The 19,612-nt window shown below is 44.9% G+C and overlaps 1 protein-coding gene across 1 annotated transcript in view; it reads left to right on the top strand.

Moving 5' to 3' along the window:
- The first annotated feature begins 509 nt into the window (after nt 1-509).
- Anxa5 (annexin A5) overlaps nt 510-19,612 on the top strand; it is a 31,486-nt gene continuing 12,383 nt past the window's right edge. Inside the window, exons 1-5 of the mRNA XM_034500267.1 lie at nt 510-878; nt 996-1,026; nt 15,000-15,084; nt 16,288-16,382; nt 18,347-18,460. Of these exons, the coding sequence (XP_034356158.1) occupies nt 1,024-1,026; nt 15,000-15,084; nt 16,288-16,382; nt 18,347-18,460 (297 nt within the window). The 5' untranslated portion in view covers nt 510-878; nt 996-1,023. The remainder of the gene's footprint in view (nt 879-995; nt 1,027-14,999; nt 15,085-16,287; nt 16,383-18,346; nt 18,461-19,612) is intronic.

The following is a 19,612-nucleotide window of genomic DNA, read 5'->3' as shown; positions in this document are numbered from 1 at the left end:
CACTCTGGGAAAGTTGGCAGGCTTCCCTCAGAAAACCATCAATCTACCTAGTCACTGCCAGACTAAGCATGTGGCACGCCCCCCCTTCCCAACCCCCTCCCCCCCGCCCCCCCCTTGGCTTCTTCCGCTCAAAGACCTGATCCTGACACTGCCTTCTAGAACATCCGCACCCTTTTGCAAATTTAGTAAGCCTCGCGGGGGCCTCCACCTTAGTCACCTTGCACCTGGGCACCTGGGGTCTTTCAAGTTACAGGCTGAGTTTGGAAATCAAACTGTTTCCTTCCACTCTGAGGCTTTGACACAGCCAGGCACTCTACATAAAAGGGCTGTCCATCTGCTACACGGACATCCAGAAGCAAACTCTAGCACGAAACACTTGGAAAGCAATCTAGGTAAGATCCTTACTACCCCGTGTGACAATCCTCAGCTGCCCAGGCACACCCAGACCCCTTGGCCTGCAGCGCCTCCAGCACAGTGGAGAGTAGGCGTGGAACAGCCGCGCCCCACGCAGGCGCAGGAGTTTGGAGACTAGGACGTGGCAGGGCGTGCCCTGATCTGGTCTGGGCTGGGATTTAAGTTAGGGAGGTGACAGTAGTAGGGGCGTGGCCTTGTCTGAGGACCTAGTCCCGCCAGGAAAGTGTGGTAGTCAGGGTTGTAGCGGGCGTCTGAGACAAGGCGGGGCTTATAGTGCAGCGGCGTTGGGGGCGGGGCCCTGGTGGGTGTATGATCTTGGCAGGGGCGTGGCAGGGCGGGGCCAGGTCGCTCTAGGCTGGGTTGGCCAGGGCGTATCCGTTGCACGGAGCTGCAGAGAGTACTGCCCTGTCTCTCGGAGTGTGCATCTGTCCTGTTCTCACCCGCAGCCTGCGCTCTACGGTCTGGTGAGTGGCCCGTAGTCCCGGGAGCGACTCCTCTACGGAGGGCGCAGGGCCCTTTTGGGTCGGGGATCAGAGCTTCAGTGACCGTCTCTCTCTCTCTCTTTTTCCCTCTCCTTGCAGCCCCAGCCCACCCCTAACTGACGGCATCATGGTAAGTAAGCTGTGTGATCGGGACCCTCTCTGAAGGCAGCTGCCTTCGGAGTCTCTTGGTCTTCGATTTTCCATCTTTGTCCTGTTCTGTGTCCTCTCTGTGACCTCTTGGGTGTCCCACTCCGTGTGCGCTGTCCTGTTTCCTCCCTCGCCCCGGAGTGTCTGGAACCAGCCGGTGTTTCTCCCCGGTGCATGTGAATCGGGCCGCCCCAAATCAGAGTTGCCAAAATTAGATCCGGAGCAGGAACAGTTCTCTTGGTCATGTGAGGAGAACGCCCTTTCTGCTTCCCTTATTTTTTTTTATTTTTCCCGCAGTTTCCTGTGTTTGAATACTGGGTGTGCGTGGGCGATTTCCATGGTGCTTCAGGGGAGCTTTTTCCAGCGCAAGGCACAATTTATGTAAAAGGAACCGATTGTCGTTTTTCTTTCTTTCTTTTTTCTGTTAAAGGCACTGAACCAAAAAGCTGGGTTTCCAAAGTAATGAACTCGCAAAACGAGTTCTGAATTGAATTTTGCCTTGGGACTCTTTCATAAGTTGATTACCTAATAGGTTTTTGTTGTTGTTATTGTTTTAAAAGATCTAATATTTGTCAAGAGTGTAGCAAAGAAAAGTTAGTTTTTGTTTTGTTTTGTTTTCCAAGTCAGGGTTCCTCTGTGTTGCCTTGGTTGTCCTCGAACTCACAGAATGCCGAGTGCCAGCACTCTACTGAGTGCCGGAACTAAAGGTCTTTGCTACCACCGCCCAGCTTATGTAGTAAATTTTCAAAGTTGGTCATGTGAATAAGTTATCATACCTAAAATATTCCGCCCTGAGGCAGGGTGGTTATACCTGGAGTCCCACGTCTTGGGAGATAGACGCAGGAGGATCGGGAGTTAAAGGTCATCTTTGGTCCTCAAGGGCCTTGGCTTTAACAGACTGTCTCAACAACAAAACAACAAAGCTTTTCACCCCGAACGAAACTAATTTCACACATCTTGCCAATCTAACTGGCCTGTTGAGAGTCTGGACAATCTTTTAAATTAGTGTTTCAGCCTACTCAGTGTGCCTGAACACACACACACACACACACACACACACACACACACACACACACACAATCTCTCTCCCCCTCCCTCCTTCTTTTTTTTTCTCTCTCCCCTCCCTCTCTCTCCCTCTCTCTCCCTTTCTCCCTCCCTACTCCTCTCCCTCCTCCTCCCTCTCTCCCACTCCTCCCCATCCCCGTCCCCCTCCCCTCCTTCTCTCCCTCCCTCTCTCACCAGTTCACTAGCTAGGTTACTTTAGTACCATTGGATAAACTTTCATGGCTCTTCCCAAGAGTCCGTGGAGGGATTAAGATGATTTGGTAACTCTAGCTATTAAGTTTATAGTGTTACAGTGTTGCCATTCTTCTGGATTTGCACATAGGTAGTTCCCTCATATTACCTCAAGGGGACCTTGGGTTTAGGTTCTTCAGCAATACAGTGCATTTTTTTTGGTGGGATTAGCCCTACTCCTCTGAGGAGTATATATCTTCATATGTTGGTGTGGTAATAGACATGGTGATTAGCAAGCCTCACAGAACAATCCCCTCCATCCTTGCCCATTTGACTTACTCTCAAATATCTTGTAAATTTCCCAGGATATCTCCAGTGTTTTGGTTTTGACAAGGTCCTGATGTGTAGCCCAGGCTGGTTTGGAAGGGTAGGCTTCCTCTTTCTCTGAGATCCCCTTGCCTCAGCCTCCCAAGTACAGAGATGACAAATGTGTGCCACTGCAGCCAGCTTGCAGTTTCACAATCAGTTATTTCCCATTATATCCACTCTTTATCCAAGATAGTATTGGAAACACTGTAGCATGCTAAGCTTTTCTGCAGCTTTGTCAGTAATCTTTGGAAAGCACAAAAGTAAACCGTTTGGTTAAAATATCTCAGATTAGGATAGTGTTTTGTATCTTGCATTTGGTGATGCAGAATGTCCATCCCCATTTTATAAGTGCTGTCCCTCCCTCTCCCTAGTGGTTTTGGGGACCAGGTCTCAAAGAGCTCAGCCTGGCTTTGAACTCAATATGTAGCTGAGGATGACTTTGAACTTTGATCCTCTTGCCTCACCCTCCCAAGTGTTGGGATTACAGATGTGCACTCCCAAGTCTGGCTATAATGGCATTTTGCTGTCTAATGCCCCCTTTGGATTCAGGTGGCATCTAAAAAAACTGGAGCTTTGTTTAGGTTTCACAGAGTTTCTTTTGTTGACCCAAGGAAATAGGAACCAGAGACTTCCATTCCATGACATTTGGAGATGAATGGTATCAGATTTCTATCTCAGAGGTGTGTGCTTCAGTAATTAAAAATGCATTGTCTAAATACTAATGTCTCTTGCTTATTGAAATAGTTTCCCACTACAGCAATTCTTCATATTTATGAACTTTGATTAGGTATCTATATTAATAATTTACTTTACTTGTTGGAACTGCACCATTTATACAAGTACAAAAATACAGAGGCAGATGTTAGGCAGAACATGACTATGACTGTCTTGCTAAGAATTTAGCTAGAAATAATTGGTTGAGATAGGTGGTGGCACACTCCTTTATGTCCAGCACTCAGGAGACAGAGGCAGCAAGTTCCAGGACAGCCAGGGCTACACCACAGAGAAAACATGTCTTGAAAAAAACAAAAGACCTAGGTCAGTCCCATGGATGGTCTATGCTTTCTGTGTGGTTCAATCTCTGTGTACTCACATGGGCCCAGGTTAGCTGATTCTGTGGGTTTTCTCATAGTGTCCCTCACCTACAATCTTCCCTCCCTTTCTTCTGCAAGATTCCCCAAGTTGCACCTAGTTCCACAGGATTCCCCAGTTTGTCTGTGGGTTTCTACATCAGTTTCCATCAGTTGCTGGGTGAAGCCTCTCGGAGGACAGTCATGCTAGGCTCCTGTCTGCAAATATAGCAGACTATCATGAATAGTGTCAGGGGTTGGCTCTCTCTCATGGCATGGATTTCAAGCTGGGCCAGTTGGTTGGCCATTTCCTCAAAATTTCTGCTCCATCTTTACCCCTGCACATCTTGTAGGCAGGGCAAATTGTACGTTGAAGGTTTCGTGGCTGGATGGGTGTCCCAATCCCTCCAGTGGAAGTTTTGCCTGGTTACAGGAGATGGTTAGTTCAGGCCCCATATTCCCCACTGCTAGGAGTCTTAGCTAGGGTCACCCTCATAGATTCCTGGGAGTTCCCACAGATCTAGGTTTCTAGCCTGTCTCAGAGATCCCCCAAGCCATCTGCACATATATAACAGCTGTGTAACTTGGTCTTCATGTGGGACTCCCTAACAGTAGGAGCCTCTCTGACTCTTATAGCCTGCCTTTGGGATCCTTTTCCCTAACTGGGCTGACAGGTAATAGGAGAAGATGTGCCTAGTCTTACTGCAACTTGATATGCTGAGGCTGGTGGGTAACCATGGGAGGCCTGCCCTTTTCTAAAGAGAAAGGGAGGAGGAGCAGGTGGGCAGGAGGAGGAAGAGGGTAGGGAAACTGTGGTTGGGATGTTAAATAAATAAATAAGTAAATAACAAGAAAAGAAAAATACCCAACAAAAGAAAAAAGTAGATACCTTGGACCCTCAGATATATATATATATATATATATATATATATATATATATATATCTGACAAATACATGTTTTTCAGTTACATATTTCTATGATTAAATTTCTTTCATAATTTCATGAATGCATATAATACACTCTGATTACTCTTACTCCTTTTTTGTATCTCCCTCCCAGCCCTCCACCCTTGCCTCCTGGCTGCAGGTCCCTTCCCCACATTCATGTCTCTTTTTATCGTTTATGTGACCCATCAAGTTAAACTAGGGCTGCCTGTGTGGTCACAACTGTAACAGTCCATTGGAGCCTGGTGGACTCATCATGTGGTCATGACTGTAACAACTCAATGCAGCTTGGTTGGCTTACCAGTGTATTTTCTTTTTCAATAAAACTTTCCCTCAGTCCTGCCAGAGTAGGGAATAACACTGTGGCAAAGGATCATACCGAGAGCCATGTGACTTCATAGCATCACGTTTGCCAAAATATACAGAACCATAAGAATCCATAGACTAACACTGTGAGATCTGATCGTTTCTCAGTCCTAATCCTGGTCCGTTAGCATCGACAGATTGGCTGTGTGATAAAGAAAATATTTTAATGATAGCTTTCTCAAATAAAACATAGTGGTTAACTTTATTTTCTATGATATCTATAAACATACCTATAAACCGTTAGTAGGCAGTAGCTATTTTTAAATGTATGCTTGAAAATATTAATTTGAATGAATTATATGATTTTAAATCATAATGCCTCTGCTATTTTAGCATAACAAGGCAGCTGTGTAACAAATGACTATGATTATTGGATTAGTACATTTTCCATCATAGTGAATTTGAGTGCAAACTAATTCGACTTACTTTTTAAGCATTAACAAAGCTGTTAAAGACGCCTGGATTATCTCTATATAGTAAAACATGCACGAATCATTTTATATTTTTCTTTTTATATCCAATTCTTTTTTTCCTATATCCAACTTCTTATATAAATGTAATTTTTTTCTTTACATCTTAGTAAAGTTTCTTTAGTTAGACTTATCATATTTTGGGTTAGATTTTAAAAATTGAGTTCTGAAGCTTTTTTTTTAAAATTTCTTAGATGTTATGCAATTATCTTAGTTATGGTTACTATTGCTGTGATGAAATACCGTGACCAAAAGCCTCCTGGGGTGGGGTATTTCACTTACATTTTATATCATAGCTCATCATCAGAAGCAGTGAGGGCAGGAACTCACGCAGGGTAAGAACCTGAAGGCAGGAGCTGATCCAGAGGCCATGGAGGGGTGCCATGCACTGGCTTCCTCATTCCCCATGGCTTACTGGACTGGTTGGTTTTGTGTCAACTTGACACAAGCTGAAGTTATCACAGAGAAAGGAGCTTCAGTTGAGGAAATGCCTCCATGAGATCCAGCTGTAATTTTCTCAATTAGTGATCAAGGGGGAGGGCCCATTGTGGGTGGTGCCATCCCTGGGCTGGTAGTCCTGGGTTCTATAAGAAAGCAGGCTGAGCAAGCCAGGGGAAGCTGTCCAGTAAGCAGCACTCCTCCATGGCCTCTGCAGCAGCTCCTGCCTCCAGGTTCCTGACCTGTGTGAGTTCCAGTCCTGACTTCCTTTGGTGATGAGCAGCAATGTGGAAGTGTAAGCTGAATGAACCCTTTCCTCCCCAACTTGCTTCTTGGTCATGATGTTTGTGCAGGAATAGAAACCCTGACTAAAAAGACACTTACTGTGATTTCTTCTACTACCCAGGACCACCTGCCCAGGGATGATCTCACCCACAAAGGTCCAGGTCCTATCCATCAACACTAATTAAGAAAATGCCTTCCAGCCAGATCTTATGGAGGCATTTTATCAATTGCAGATAACTCTAGCATGTGTCAAATTGACATAAGATTAGCCAGCACAACTGACCCCTTGTCAGACTGACATACACACACACACACACACACACCACTGTTAAGCCACATTTCCTTTCTTGCTCTTCCGCAAGCTCACACATAATTATCAACATTATACGCATTACAAATTCTAAGAGTTTCATGGCCTTTAAAAATTCAAACAAAATTCATTCTCCTTAAACATACTCAGTCTCTATAAAAAGCCAGAGTCTGCAAAATTGTAAAATCTCTTTAAAAGTTAAAATTCTCTCAATTGTAGGACCCTGTAAAAATAAAAAAAAATAAGTTAAATACTTTCTTACTTCAAGAAGGAAGAACCAGGGCATAGTCACAATCTGAAAGAACCAAAACCAAATTCCAAAAGTGTAAGTAATTTGATGTCCAATGTCTGGGATCCACTCAGGATCTTCTAGACTCCTCCACAGGGCCTGGGTCCCTTCTCCAACTCTGCCCTCAGCACCACACGCAGCTTGTCTTCTAGGCTCTGGCTGGTTCCACTCCACTGCTGCTGCTGTTCTTGATGGTCTTCCCATTGTCCTGGCATCTCCAGAAATGCTGGGATCTTCTGCTGTTACTGGGCTATACTTCACCAGTCGCCTTTCCTGAGCTCCCTCGGGACTCCGGCCTGGCACAGTGCCAAGCCTTTAAAACCAGTACCACTTGGCTGAATTACATTACCACGTTCTGCTGCCAGCATACGATACAACCTTGGCCACCTCTGGAGCACAGCTTTTGTGTTCTAACCCTGGAAAAACACTTCCTAGAAGACTTGCCCTCAGTGATGCTGGTCTCTTCTTAATCACAACTGAGTGAGTCTTCGTCCCCAGTCTGTCAGAACCACAGATTCTTAACTCAGATGGACTGGTAGAGTCTTTGCTTCCCTGTGAAATTTGACAACCCCAGCCTTCATTGTCTGCACTGCATCCAACATTCTTATCTCCCAAGCTCCCCGAGAAGAGCTCACCAAGCTTTGCACACTCAGTGGGTGTTTATGTATGTGTATATTTATCTTATGTAGATGATTACACTGTCTTCGTGCCCTCCAGAAGAGGGCATCAGATCCCATTACAGATGGTTGTGGTTGCTGGGAGTTGAACTCAGGACTTCTGGAAAAGCAGCCAGTGCTCTTATCCGCTGAGCCATCTTTCCAGCCTCAGTGATTTTTTTTCCTAGCCCAAAGTTTTAAAATTCATCTGTAATCCTCCCCTCAAAACAACATGCTCAGGTCTGCCACAGCAGTACCCCACCATCCTGGTACCAACTTGTCCTAGTTAGGGTCACTACTGCTGTGATAAAACACCATGATAACAAAGCAACTTGGGAGGAAAGGGTTTATTTCACTCACAGCTCCATATAACAGCGTTGTTAGTTTTTCATTTCACTGTCTAGACACAGCCAAATTAATAGGTATTTCAATTTACTCTAAATACTTAAAAGCTCATGGGCTTTTGGTGGGGGGGGGGTTGGAAAAAAGTTGTCTGTATTTCGTAGACAAATGAACCATTTCATAAATTTTAATTCAGTTTAAAGGTAATCAAATTTTAAGAATTTAATTTTGAGCAATCTGAATTTAATTTTATTAGTTTTGCTGCTATTTTTTTCTTTTTTTGAGTTGGGGGGGGGATGCTTTTTGAGACTGTTTCTCTGTGTAGCCTTGGCTGTCCTGGAACTCACTCTGTAGACCAGGCTGGCCTCAACCTCACTGAGATCCACCTGCTTCTGCCTTCCAAGTTCTGGGATCAAAGGCATGCACCCAGCTGGTTTTGCTGTTCTTAAAGAGTTAATATATTCACTACAGTAGGAATATCATGAAGGCAAAAATTGGGCTGTATAAATGTTCAGTAAAAACTCCAAGAGTAGCAGTTACCTCTGTGATGTGTATTTAAACTGTTTAAGAGTTGGTTGGAAAATTTGGGAGTTGGTTTAGAATTACGGGCACTCATAACAGTAATTTACCAAGGTCCTTTGCAGAGCTGGCAGGATCAGAGTAAACAAGAACATTTTCTCTGAGCTCATTGCAGAGGAATCTCTGGACATTGACTTCCATCTCTGGGAGGTTGATTATCTCTGTTGCTCATTGTGGGATCCTGGGTCAAGGTTGCCTGTTACCCAGGGCCTCTGCTGCCCCCGCTCAGTATGGTACAAATCCTGATCCCTTTAACTCTGGCTTCATGTGGGTTCTGAGAAAGCAACTTGGCTGCTTTGCAAGCCACTGAACCCTTCACTGGCACCAGCAAGGCCTGGTTTCCTTATCGCTTACCCAGGCTCCTTGGAGGACCTCTTCTGGTGCTTAAGTGGTGACCTAGAGATGTGTGGACTGTGACTTTCTTCTTATGATGACTTCAGAGTTCAAAACAGAAAACATATTTCTAATTGTAGATCCATTTCTGAAACACACCTTAGTTGCATAACTGTCTACTATTCTACAATTGCACAAATGTATTAGTTGAGTTAGAATTAGTGTTTCTAAGGCCTTTGCTTCAAATGTTTTGGATCCATCCTTTCCTCCTGTTAGTGGCTCACACAGTATGCAAACATGCAAGCCATCGGTTGGAAGGAATGTGTACTGCAGTTGCCTTCATTTCTTGGGATGCTTGTTTCCATTGTCCTTACTTCCCATTTGTGTGTGAACACTGACTGTTTGGGTATTTGCTTTCCCGCTCCATCCTGGGTCTGTGAGACTGGAAACTATAATGGAGCCATGACTAAGAGTTGCTGCTAGAATGGATGCATTGCCAAGCCCTTCAGATGCATCGGCTAGTACTTGGGATACATTTTGGAAATAGGAGTTACTCTACTTTGAAGTGGCTTTGCTGGCACTCTTTGAGTAGGATAAAGGAGGGGAAGCATCGTAAACAAGTGCAAATGCTTAGGGCGAGGCTGAGAATCTGGCCAGATGAAACTGGAGGTAGTACTGCCAGAGTGACCATAGTAAGGGAGGTGAAAGTTTCCCTGACTAGGAAAGGGATACCAGGGAGATAGGCAGAGCCAAGTAATAGGAATTGTTTTCTAGGTGGTGGAGAGAACCCTTCTTGGGCCATTAAAGGTGAGTATGCCCAGACCAGGCTTGTGTTTAAAACAGAGTGTTCTGTTGCTAGCATGGTGGCTACATTTCTAGGGGTTGTAGAAGGGGGATAGCCTTGTTGGAGTTAGAAGGGAAACTGATCACTTGGGAACTTGTTCCAGTAATCCCAGGTAGTGCCCCACCACCAGAGAACTAAACTAGGCAGTGACAAAGACTTTATTTTTATTATTTTATTTTTTTTAGATAAGATCTCACTCAGGCACAGGCTTGCCTTGAGTTTACAACAATCCTCCTGTATCAGCCTCCAGAGTCCTAAGAATACAGGTATTAGTCACCATGTAGGGCACAGTTGGGCCTAGATAGGAGGGACCTATGGGAGAAGGGGTCCATTTTGATACGTGACTGAGGAGGCGGCTCATGAGGGGCTAGGTGCAGGCCAGGATGGAGTTTAGGTTTGGACAGATGAGACAACTGGATTTATTGAATTTTGGTTCTTATCAAATATTAAGGTTATTAGCACCCACATTAGGCAGGCAGTTCACAACTACCTGTCACTCTAATTCCAGGGAATCAAATGTCTAATTGTGGCCTCTGTGGGTTCCCATACTCTGGTGCACATAGGCTCACATAGGTCCACATGCATACACATAAATCAAAAACAAAAAAAGCTTTACTGGGGCCTGGAGAGATGGTTAAGGGTACTTGCTCTTGCTGAGGATCCAGGTTTACTTACCAGCATCCATAACTACTTATAACCATCTGTAGGTAGCCCTGAGTCAAAGGAATCTGATGCCCTGCTCTGGTGTCTGTGGGCACTAGGCACTTGTGTGGTGCACATGCGTACAAACGGTCAAACACCCACATACAGAATTTTTGAAGAGTGGCTAGGCTGCACTTCCCACTGGACAGCAAGGTACTCACACTCCCCAAGTCTTCCCACGTCTCAGCTGATATTATGTATCAGCTGATTATGTATCTCTCTTTGTAACTAAACAGCCTTGAAAAGTTTCTACCTTAGCATAGTTGAAGTCATAGTCATTAAATTTGTACTTCTGAAATATACGAGGAAATAAAGCCTCGAATCTGTTGACTCTTCTATAAACCTGGTTGGTTTCTGATCATCTTGCAAATGGATGGGTTGGCTGCTTTCCAAGTAGGGTTTACAGAATGGCCCTCAGGACAGTTCGGTGAAGCAGTGGGCGGTCCCCTACCTGGAGAGCTCCTGGGGGGTTGAAGCTCTTGTACACATCAGCAGTGGAGACACCTCCCTTAACTGGGGCAGCTTCTAAGAGTACACCGGGTGTCTTTCATTGACTGATGTTTGCCAATGGAAGACATTCTGCACCTGCAGGGAAGGTTAAAATCAAACCATACAACAGCAAAGAAATACATACCAAAGGTGTGTGTGGGGGTGTGTGGGAGACTGGCACTGGGGACAGAACTAGGCCTCACAGACAATAGTCAAATGCCCTGCTACTGAGCTGCATCAGCAGCCGTTTTCTTTGTAGTTTTTTGAGGCCTGGGCTGTCCTTGAAGTCACTCTGTTTCTTTGAACTGTTGTTCCTCCTGCTCAGACTCCTGAGTAGCTAGGATTATAGGCATGCCCCAAAAGCCCGACTAACAGAATTTAAGTCATTGTCTTAGGGTTTCTATTGCTGTGATGAAACACCATGACCAAACAGCAAGATGGGGAGAAAAGGGTTTATTTAGCTTACACTTCCAATCTGTTGATTATTGAGGGAAGTTAGGGCAGGAATGCAGACAGAGCAGCATTCTGGAGGCAGGAGCTGATGCAGAGGCCATTGAAGGCCATTGAAGGACAGTGCTTACTGGCTTGCTTCTGATGGCTTACTTTGCCTCCTTTTGTATAGAACTCTGGATGCCAGCCTAGGGATGGCACCACCCACCATGAGCTAGGCCCTCCCCCCTTGATCACTAATTGAGAAAGTGCCTTACAGCTGGATCTCATGGAGGCATTTCCTCAATGGAGGCTTCTTCCTCTCTGATTACTCTAGCTTGAACAGGGTCAGAGAAGGATTGGGGTCAGGGCTGACCTAGATGTGTGTGACCTAGATGTGTGTGACCTAGATGTGTCTGACCTAGATGTGTTGCACCTCTGGGTCCTGTTAAAGAGTCTAACCTTTTCCCTGTGTTTATTTCCTTTTGTGATGCTCAAATGTGTCAGGCTCACTTTGCCAGCTGTTCTTGACCATCCAATATCTTTTCCTTTTCTTCTCCTTTCCTCCCTCCCTCCTTACCTCCCTCCCTCCCTCCTTACCTCCCTCCCTCCCTCCCTCCCTCCCTCCCTTCCTCCCTCCCTCCCTCCCTTCCTCTCTCCCTCCCTCCCTTCCTCTCTTTTTATTTTTGCTGTTGTTTTATTTTCAAGACAGATTTTCTCTACATAGCCCTGGCTATCCTAGAACTACCTCACTCTGTAGACCAGGCTGGCCTCGGACTCACAGAGACTCACTGCTTGCCTTTGCCTCATCTTAATTCAGTGATAAGGATGTCTTGTTCCTCATCAGTTGGTTGCCTTATCACAGGAAGTATTAGTGGGCCTTTAGTTTGTTCATCCAGCCAGACCTTCCTGTTTCACTGGGAGGGGGTGCAGAACTCTGTTTTCCTGTCTCCCCACCTTTCCAGGCAACACAATTTTCAAGCTAAAGACTAGATAAGAGTTAAAAAGTGAATTTTATATTGTGAACAGATGTTGTGTATCCAAGTATCATAATTTTTTTTTTTTTTTTTTTTTTTTTTTTGGTGAGAGATGAAATTACATCTCTCAAAGAGGATAAGCTGAGACTATCTGAGGAACCAGAACCTGCTAAGCTGAGGCTGCTTGAGGGACCAGAACCTGCTATGGATGAGGCTTCTTTTGGTAGACTATGGGGATTTCAGGAAATGGGGGCCTCCCAATGAGTCACTCAGAATCAGATTGCATTTTGTGTTGGTAGCAAGGGGCAGGCAGAGCCCTGACTCGGGTTCTGTCCACATTACTCACACATATGACTCATGTCTGATCTAGTACTGCCACGTGGCCTCGCTAGCCCCGTACGGAATATAGCACAACTGTGTCTCAATCTCTAGAAAGTTCTTAAGTATGTGGCTGGAAGTTATTTCTTCTAGCTGAAACCTTTAAGGATGTTTTCTTTCCTTACACCTGTCAGTTTCCTTCAGTCCCTAGGATCAGATGTATGTTTTGAGACAAATGACTTCTGTTTTTTTGTTTAATCTTGCCCACATTTAGCTCTGTCTGCAGTTTCTTCCTAACTCACAGATCAGATCAATATTTCCTTTTAAAGTGCATTTACAATCTGTTGTTTGTGAGATGTGATTTCCCCGAGGAGGCAAACCATCTCAGTGTCTTGCAGCATAGTTTGTCTACCACAGGGACACATCTGCCGCACCCTCCTGTCCCATCTCTGGGCAGCCCTGTGTTCTGTCCCCTCCATCCCTCTCTTCTGTGTGCTGGATAGTTTTATGTCAACTTGCTACAAGGAAAGTCATCTGAGAGCAGGGAACCCCAGTTAAGAAAATGCCTCCATTAATATGGGCTGTGGGCAAGCTGGTAGGACATTTTCTTAACTAGTGATGGATGGGGAAGGAAGGGCCCAGCCCATTGTAGCTGGTCTCATCTCTGGGCTGGCGGTCCTGAGTTAAAGCAAACTGAGCAAGCCAGGGGAAGCAGTGGCTGGTGAGCAGCACCCCTCTATGGCTGCCTGCATCAGCTCCTACCTCCAGGTTCCCGCCCTGCTTGAGTTCCTGCCCCTCTTGCTTACGATGATAAACGGTTGTATGGAGCTGTGCGTGAACTAAACACTTTCCTTCCCAAGTTGCTTTGGTCATGGTGTTCCACCACAGCAGTAGTGACCCTAAGTAGGACATTCTGGGAGCCTCTTTCTCCCTGTCTTCTTCTGTGGCAGGCAGTTCATCGCCCCATGATTAAGGAGCCAGAGGTCCTTGGCTTGAGTCAAGTCTTAACTCCTACTTAGTTGCTCATGAAGGATTTGCTAAACTGTTAAGCTGGTGTCATTTGTCAAGTCTCACTGAGACACCCACAGGGCACCCACACAGCACCTGGGCCAGTGTTGCAGCAGGTAGCTGTTGTCATTCTGATCGTAATCACCCCTCTTTCCTTCCTTCCACCCACTTCTTCCCACCTTTTCAATGTGACTTGGTGTGCTGGCTCCCTCCAACAGCATTGCTGTCACCTGTATGACCTTGTCACTGCAGCCTGCCCCTTTCCCCAAGCGCCTGCTATGGACTGTCCAGGTCTAAATTCCAAACCAGCACCATCAGCTCCGACTCCCATTCCTGCTGGTTTCCGCTCTCAGAGAGCCTGTTCCTCTGTCCCACCACTGTCAGTCAGTGCTGAGCAGAGGCAACGCTGTTCCTGGCCCCACTGCCTGCATGATCAGACCTTTACTATTTATTCGTGTGGCATTTGTAGAATTTTCCTGTGTTGATTTGTCTATCCAATGTAATGCTTTTTTCGTTCCACTGCAGCACTTTGCCTGGAGTAATAGGTCATCTTAGGTTTGTGTGCTTTTATGTGTGCTGAGAGGTGACACGCTGCAACTCTGCAGTTGTCCATTTTATGATCTTGGCCACTTTACAGGCAACTTTTAAGTCTTGGGGTATCCTCCCCCCACCTCAGTTTCTTCTCTTCCCACTTCTGCGCTTTCCCTCTCAAGTGTATTTCATGTGTGTGTGTGTGTGTGTGTATGAGTGTGTGTGCGTGTGTGTGTGCATGTGTGAGTGTGTGTGTGTGTGAGTGTGTGTGTGTGTGTGTGTGTGTGTGTGTGCGTGTGCATGTGTGAGTGTGTGTGTGTGTGTGTGTGCGTGTGAGTGTGCATGTGTGAGTGTGTGAGTGTGTGTGTGTGTTGAGTATGTGTGTGTGTTCATATGTGCAGTCCTGATGAGTGTGTGCACCTGCCTGCTCTTCTGCACTCGGTTACTTATGTGCCTGTCACTTTCCTGCTGTAGGAATCATGGGAGCTTAGAGTATCTTTCAAGGTACTTGCCACACACATTACCAAATATTTTCAGAAACTGCTGAATCAGGACCACTAGATCCACAGGACCTGGACTCAGTATGAGGGCCGTGGAAATCAAGAGCTGGTTTTGCAACTGAGTGCTTAGGGTGGGGCTTCACATTTTAATACACGCTCGATGTGCTTCAAGATGGAATGGAGACAGACTTATCTTCATAAGTCAATGAAGCCTGCAGGCATGTCAGCTTTGGTTGGGTGGGATCACAGTGAGGAGGAGGGGGGAGCTGCCCCCTGACAATGTTACTGTCAGTGGGTCTTGGTGTCTTCTCTCCTTGGCTAGTCTTGTCACTTTTCCTGAAGCAGTTGCTTCCCCTTTCCGTGGGTCACAGATCTTATCAGATGGCAAATTTACATTGAGACCAAGCACAGCAGTGGGCAAGGTCAGATATTGGTCACGGGGTGAATAATATTGTCCTTCCTGTCTCAGGCTCTTAGAGGCACCGTGACTGACTTCCCTGGATTTGATGGCAGGGCTGATGCAGAAGTTCTTCGGAAGGCCATGAAAGGCTTGGGTAACATAAACCTTTTAATTCTAAAAAGCCAAATAATGGGATGGGGGGGGGGGGTCAGGGACAAATACATTCAGATAATGAAGGAATATCTTAGACCATCCTGAAGATTTATTCTCTAGAATTGATTTGCAAGTATCATCAGCTCTGTACTGTGGGGGTCACCTGTCCAGCCTGCACACAGCATGAGGCAAGCTGCTAGCTCTGTGGCTCTGCCCATCCAGTGTTCACTTCTGCTTAAGAAGCTCTTACAGACCACCTCCCCCTGCTCCCACTGGTGTCTTTCTAACCAGTTGCCAGCCTCTTGAGGGTTCTCCTGTGTAACTGTCTTATCTACTCTCAGACTCCCACACCTGAGCCTTGAAGGGGGTTGCCTACGGCATCCCCAGGCCCCCTTTTAACAGACTAATCTCACATTACTGTTTGGTATCCCTGATCTAACCAGGCCTGGGTGTCTGCTGTGCATGCAAGCTCTGTATTTCTCTATATGACTGCCTTTCAAGACACTGTTGGGTGTCTCCTTTCCCCAAATTCCTTTCTACCCTTGTTAACCGGAAGACCTTCCTTTGACCGTGTAACACTTGGATTTTCCCTAAGGCACTTGCGAGTCTGTTCTAATGTTTTCTATGTTAAATATCTATAACTTGAGGCCAGAGACTATGGTTTTTCTTTTCTTAATCTCCTGCAATAACCAGCATGTTATGCTTTGTGAATAGCCATTATTGGGGTAACTGTAACTATACGTGAAAGGCAGGCATGCCAAGGTTTTACAACTTCGGGAGTGTTTGTCCACTTACTTTAAGTCCAATTGAGAATAGAAGGTGTGTGTGTGTGTGTGTGTGTGTGTGTGTGTGTGTATTATATATAATCTATCATATATTCTATATAATACTTTGTAATATATTGTACAAAGTATTACATATACATGTTTTACATATATAGGTTTGTATATATATGTTTTACATATATGGGTTATATATATGTTTATATATAGTTATATGTTTTTTCATGTATGTATCTTTTCATATGTATATGAAATATAATAGTTTATATATTCTTAATTTTATATTTCATTTTGTATATGCTGTGCTATGTATTTTCATAGAGGGTATTAGGAGCACAGAGTAACTTCTGGGATAATTAGAAAGATTGTTTAGAAAATAGGCGTGTGGGAGGCAAGCTTTCATTGCTAACCATCCATTTCAGGCACCGATGAGGACAGCATCCTGACCCTGTTGACATCTCGGAGCAATGCTCAGCGCCAGGAAATTGCTCAGGAGTTTAAGACTCTGTTTGGCAGGGTAAGAGCTCATCCGAGAGGGAGCGAGTCCAGCTATGAGTTCTAAAAGAGTTTGAGAAATAAAACAGGCCCTGAGTATGTGCAGGAATGTTTTGGGACCCTTCCTCTCTACCTCAAGGATACTGCGCTCCTCAGATGTCCTCAAGAATAGCACGGTGCTCTCATTCAAGTTGCTCACCTGTCTCCAACCACTTTAAACCATCCCTGGACTATTAAACAGTCAGCAATTGCAATAAAAGTACATGCGCTGTACCAAAAAAAAAAGTCAAACCACATCATTTAGAAGATAATGAAAAACTTAGCCGCACACAGTTGTTTTTCCTTGCATGATGCTTTTGGGGGTTGGTGTCAAGGTGTCAGTGGTCCCATGTTGATAACTGCTCCTCGTCTTTCCTGTCTGCCTCCATTAGCTATTTTTTTTAGGTATATAGCTATACTGCAATTATTTAAATTATTTGATTTCTTGATTAATAATTTATAGTAAAGATTGCAATCTTACTGAGAGCATATGTGACACACCATAATGTAGTCTTGTTATTCTGACAGTTTACATTTGTTATTTTACTGAGAAACAAATGCGGTATGAGAGCAGAAAGTGTCCCCTAGTGTTGCTGGGGCTAGACCTCACGACCAGGTGCTCTCCGCAGAGTGCAGTGCAGCCCATTGGAAGATATCCAATCCCAATCCTGCCGCCTGGCATGCTGGGGAAGGAAACACTGTTCCTTTTCATAAATTTTCAAACATTACCACGTTAAAGGTGCCACTTAGCCAGTCAAAAGCATAACAGTGATTGTCAACTATTATTAGAATGTTAATATTATATATGAGAATTGGATAGTAAAAGAGAAGAGATTAAGAGATTATTTAGATATTATAAAATAAATCTTGCTCTTAAAAATATATTTGTGAGTTTTGAGAAAATTTCTCTCTTTCTTTTTTATCTTTTTTCATTTTGGTGGTGGGGGTTTGACCAAAAGCCCTGTAAACTGTGACACAGTGCTCTGCCAGTGAGATACAACCAAGCCTTTGGGGGGGGGGGGACTTTTATAAGGATACTTCTGCAAGGATGCTGGGAAAAATATATGTGCTGAATATATGCTTTACGTGGCCCAGGTGCTCTGCCACAGAGAGACATTTCTAGTTAAACTTTGTGGGGAGGTGGGTGGATGAGTGGGGCTTGGGATTTTGAGGTAGAATCTTACTATATAAAGTTGAACATAGTGTTGCAGGCCTGTAATTTTAGATATTTCAGAGGTTGAGATGAGACCACATGTTCAGATCCTACCCAGAGGCCAGGTGTGGTAGGTCATGCTTTTAATTCCAGTATTCAGGAGGCAGAGAGGCACGTGGGTCTCTGTGAGTTTAAGGTCAGCTTGATTTACATAGTGAGTTCCAGGACAGCCAGAGGTACATAATACAGAGACCCCATCTCAAAAAAAAAAAAAAAAAAAAAAGAGGAAGAAGAAGGAGGAAGGAGGGATGGAAGGAGGGTAGAAGAAGAGGGGAAAGAAGAGGAAGAAGGAGAAGGGGAGGAAGAGGAATAAATCCTATCTGGGGTACAGAGTGAGTTTAAGGTTAGCCTGGACAGCTGCCTGAACATTTATAAAGGGCTGAGAATGTAGGTCTTTTCCTGGCATGAGGAGACCCTGGGTTTTATCCTGTCACATGTTACCAAGCTGGCCTCCTTCTGCAGTCTTTCATATACTGGAATTGCAGGCATATGTTACCACACCTAATAGCCTGCCTTGTAAAGATTTTGGTGCGCAAAGCTAATGGGAACATCTTTAAATACCTTGGTAGATAGATATCAGTGTTTGAGGTTTAGGGCACATTCCTTAGGGCTTTGTTTAGCACAGATATCTTCTCTAATACTCAGAGAAGCAACATACAGAATTGACTAGAGCAAAGGGTATTCATTTCTGTTTGGGAAGACTGTGGTCACTAAGTTTATGTCTTCTGAGGTAGGATCTTCTGGATGACCTGAAGTCTGAACTGACTGGAAAGTTTGAGAAGTTAATTGTGGCTATGATGAAGCCCTCAAGGCTCTACGATGCCTACGAGCTGAAGCATGCTCTTAAGGTAAAGGGATGTGACAAGGGGATAAAGGAGTTTCTGTCCTAAATCATGCTGCTTTATTTTGGTAATTGTCCCGTGTCTCTTCCCCCCCCCATCCCCCCATGAGTCTCGCTGAGAGTCACAGGGGAGCGGGATTTGAACTCGGAAAGTCGGGCACAGTCCGCCCTTTGGCGGCAGTGGGCGCCAAAGCCGTGCGCCACTGCGTGCTCGCTTTGTCCCTGTGTTTTATTTGACTCATTTTGGCGAAGGCTGCTCAGACAAAACAGTGGAGTCAGTAGGAAGGAAAGTGGGATCAAGCTTACTCTTTCTCTGTAGTCAAAAATACTGTCTGTAAAATTTTAGTGCGCTGGATTTTTATATCTTTATTTTATATCTCTAGGCCTTGAAAATGTTACAGATGAAATGGTTTAGTTTTTGAGATAGAAAAGGTGGAAGTTGACTGTGTTGAAACATTTGCTGGAACAGTGACATGGAATGGCTTGTCCTTAGTAGGTTGGTTCTGAACGGGCAGACGAAATAAGCAGCTCAGGAGTTGTGATCACACCACGGAAAAATGGGAATCACCCAGTCAAGAGTCTGCACTTGCTGAGTCTCTATGCTGTTCTGCAACTGCAGTTTGTAGTAAATGGGATTTTGGACCCTGAGGAAACGGCCTTTTAACAGAATACATCTCAAGAACTATTAGCGGCAGAGATCTTCCCATAGGGATGGACTTAGGTGTTTTAGTGCTTGAGTTTTTGCAAAGAAGCAGAAATAGAACCTACGCTATCTTAGCCAGACCACACTAAGTTTTAGCCATATTTCTAGTTATATGTTGTGATGTAGCAGTGTAGACATGACTTTTACAAGCACAGAAAGGAACCAGCTACAATTATTTTTCAGAAACACAGAAAAAGTGTTCTAGCAAGTGGTCTCTGTTTGTTAGCCATGTTTCTATGCTGGTACCCGTCTTTGATGATCTCTTTAAGCATAAAGGTTTATTTGGCTCATGCTCATAAATAACTGGCCCCAAGGCTTTGGAGCCTGTAGCTAGACAGGAAGCCGGGCACAGAGAAGAGTCAGTGGTGGGCCACCACCTTCTTTAAAGACATCCCCCAAGGACCTAAAAGGTTTTGGTTAGCGCCCTCTAGTGCCACTCTGGACACAAAACTTCAT

The sequence above is a fragment of the Arvicanthis niloticus genome, chromosome 4 (assembly GCF_011762505.2).
Source record: "Arvicanthis niloticus isolate mArvNil1 chromosome 4, mArvNil1.pat.X, whole genome shotgun sequence".
In the NCBI taxonomy this organism is placed as follows: domain Eukaryota; kingdom Metazoa; phylum Chordata; class Mammalia; order Rodentia; family Muridae; genus Arvicanthis; species Arvicanthis niloticus.
The sequence above is the reverse complement of the archived record's forward strand: the minus strand, read 5'-3'. Positions and strand labels throughout refer to the sequence as shown.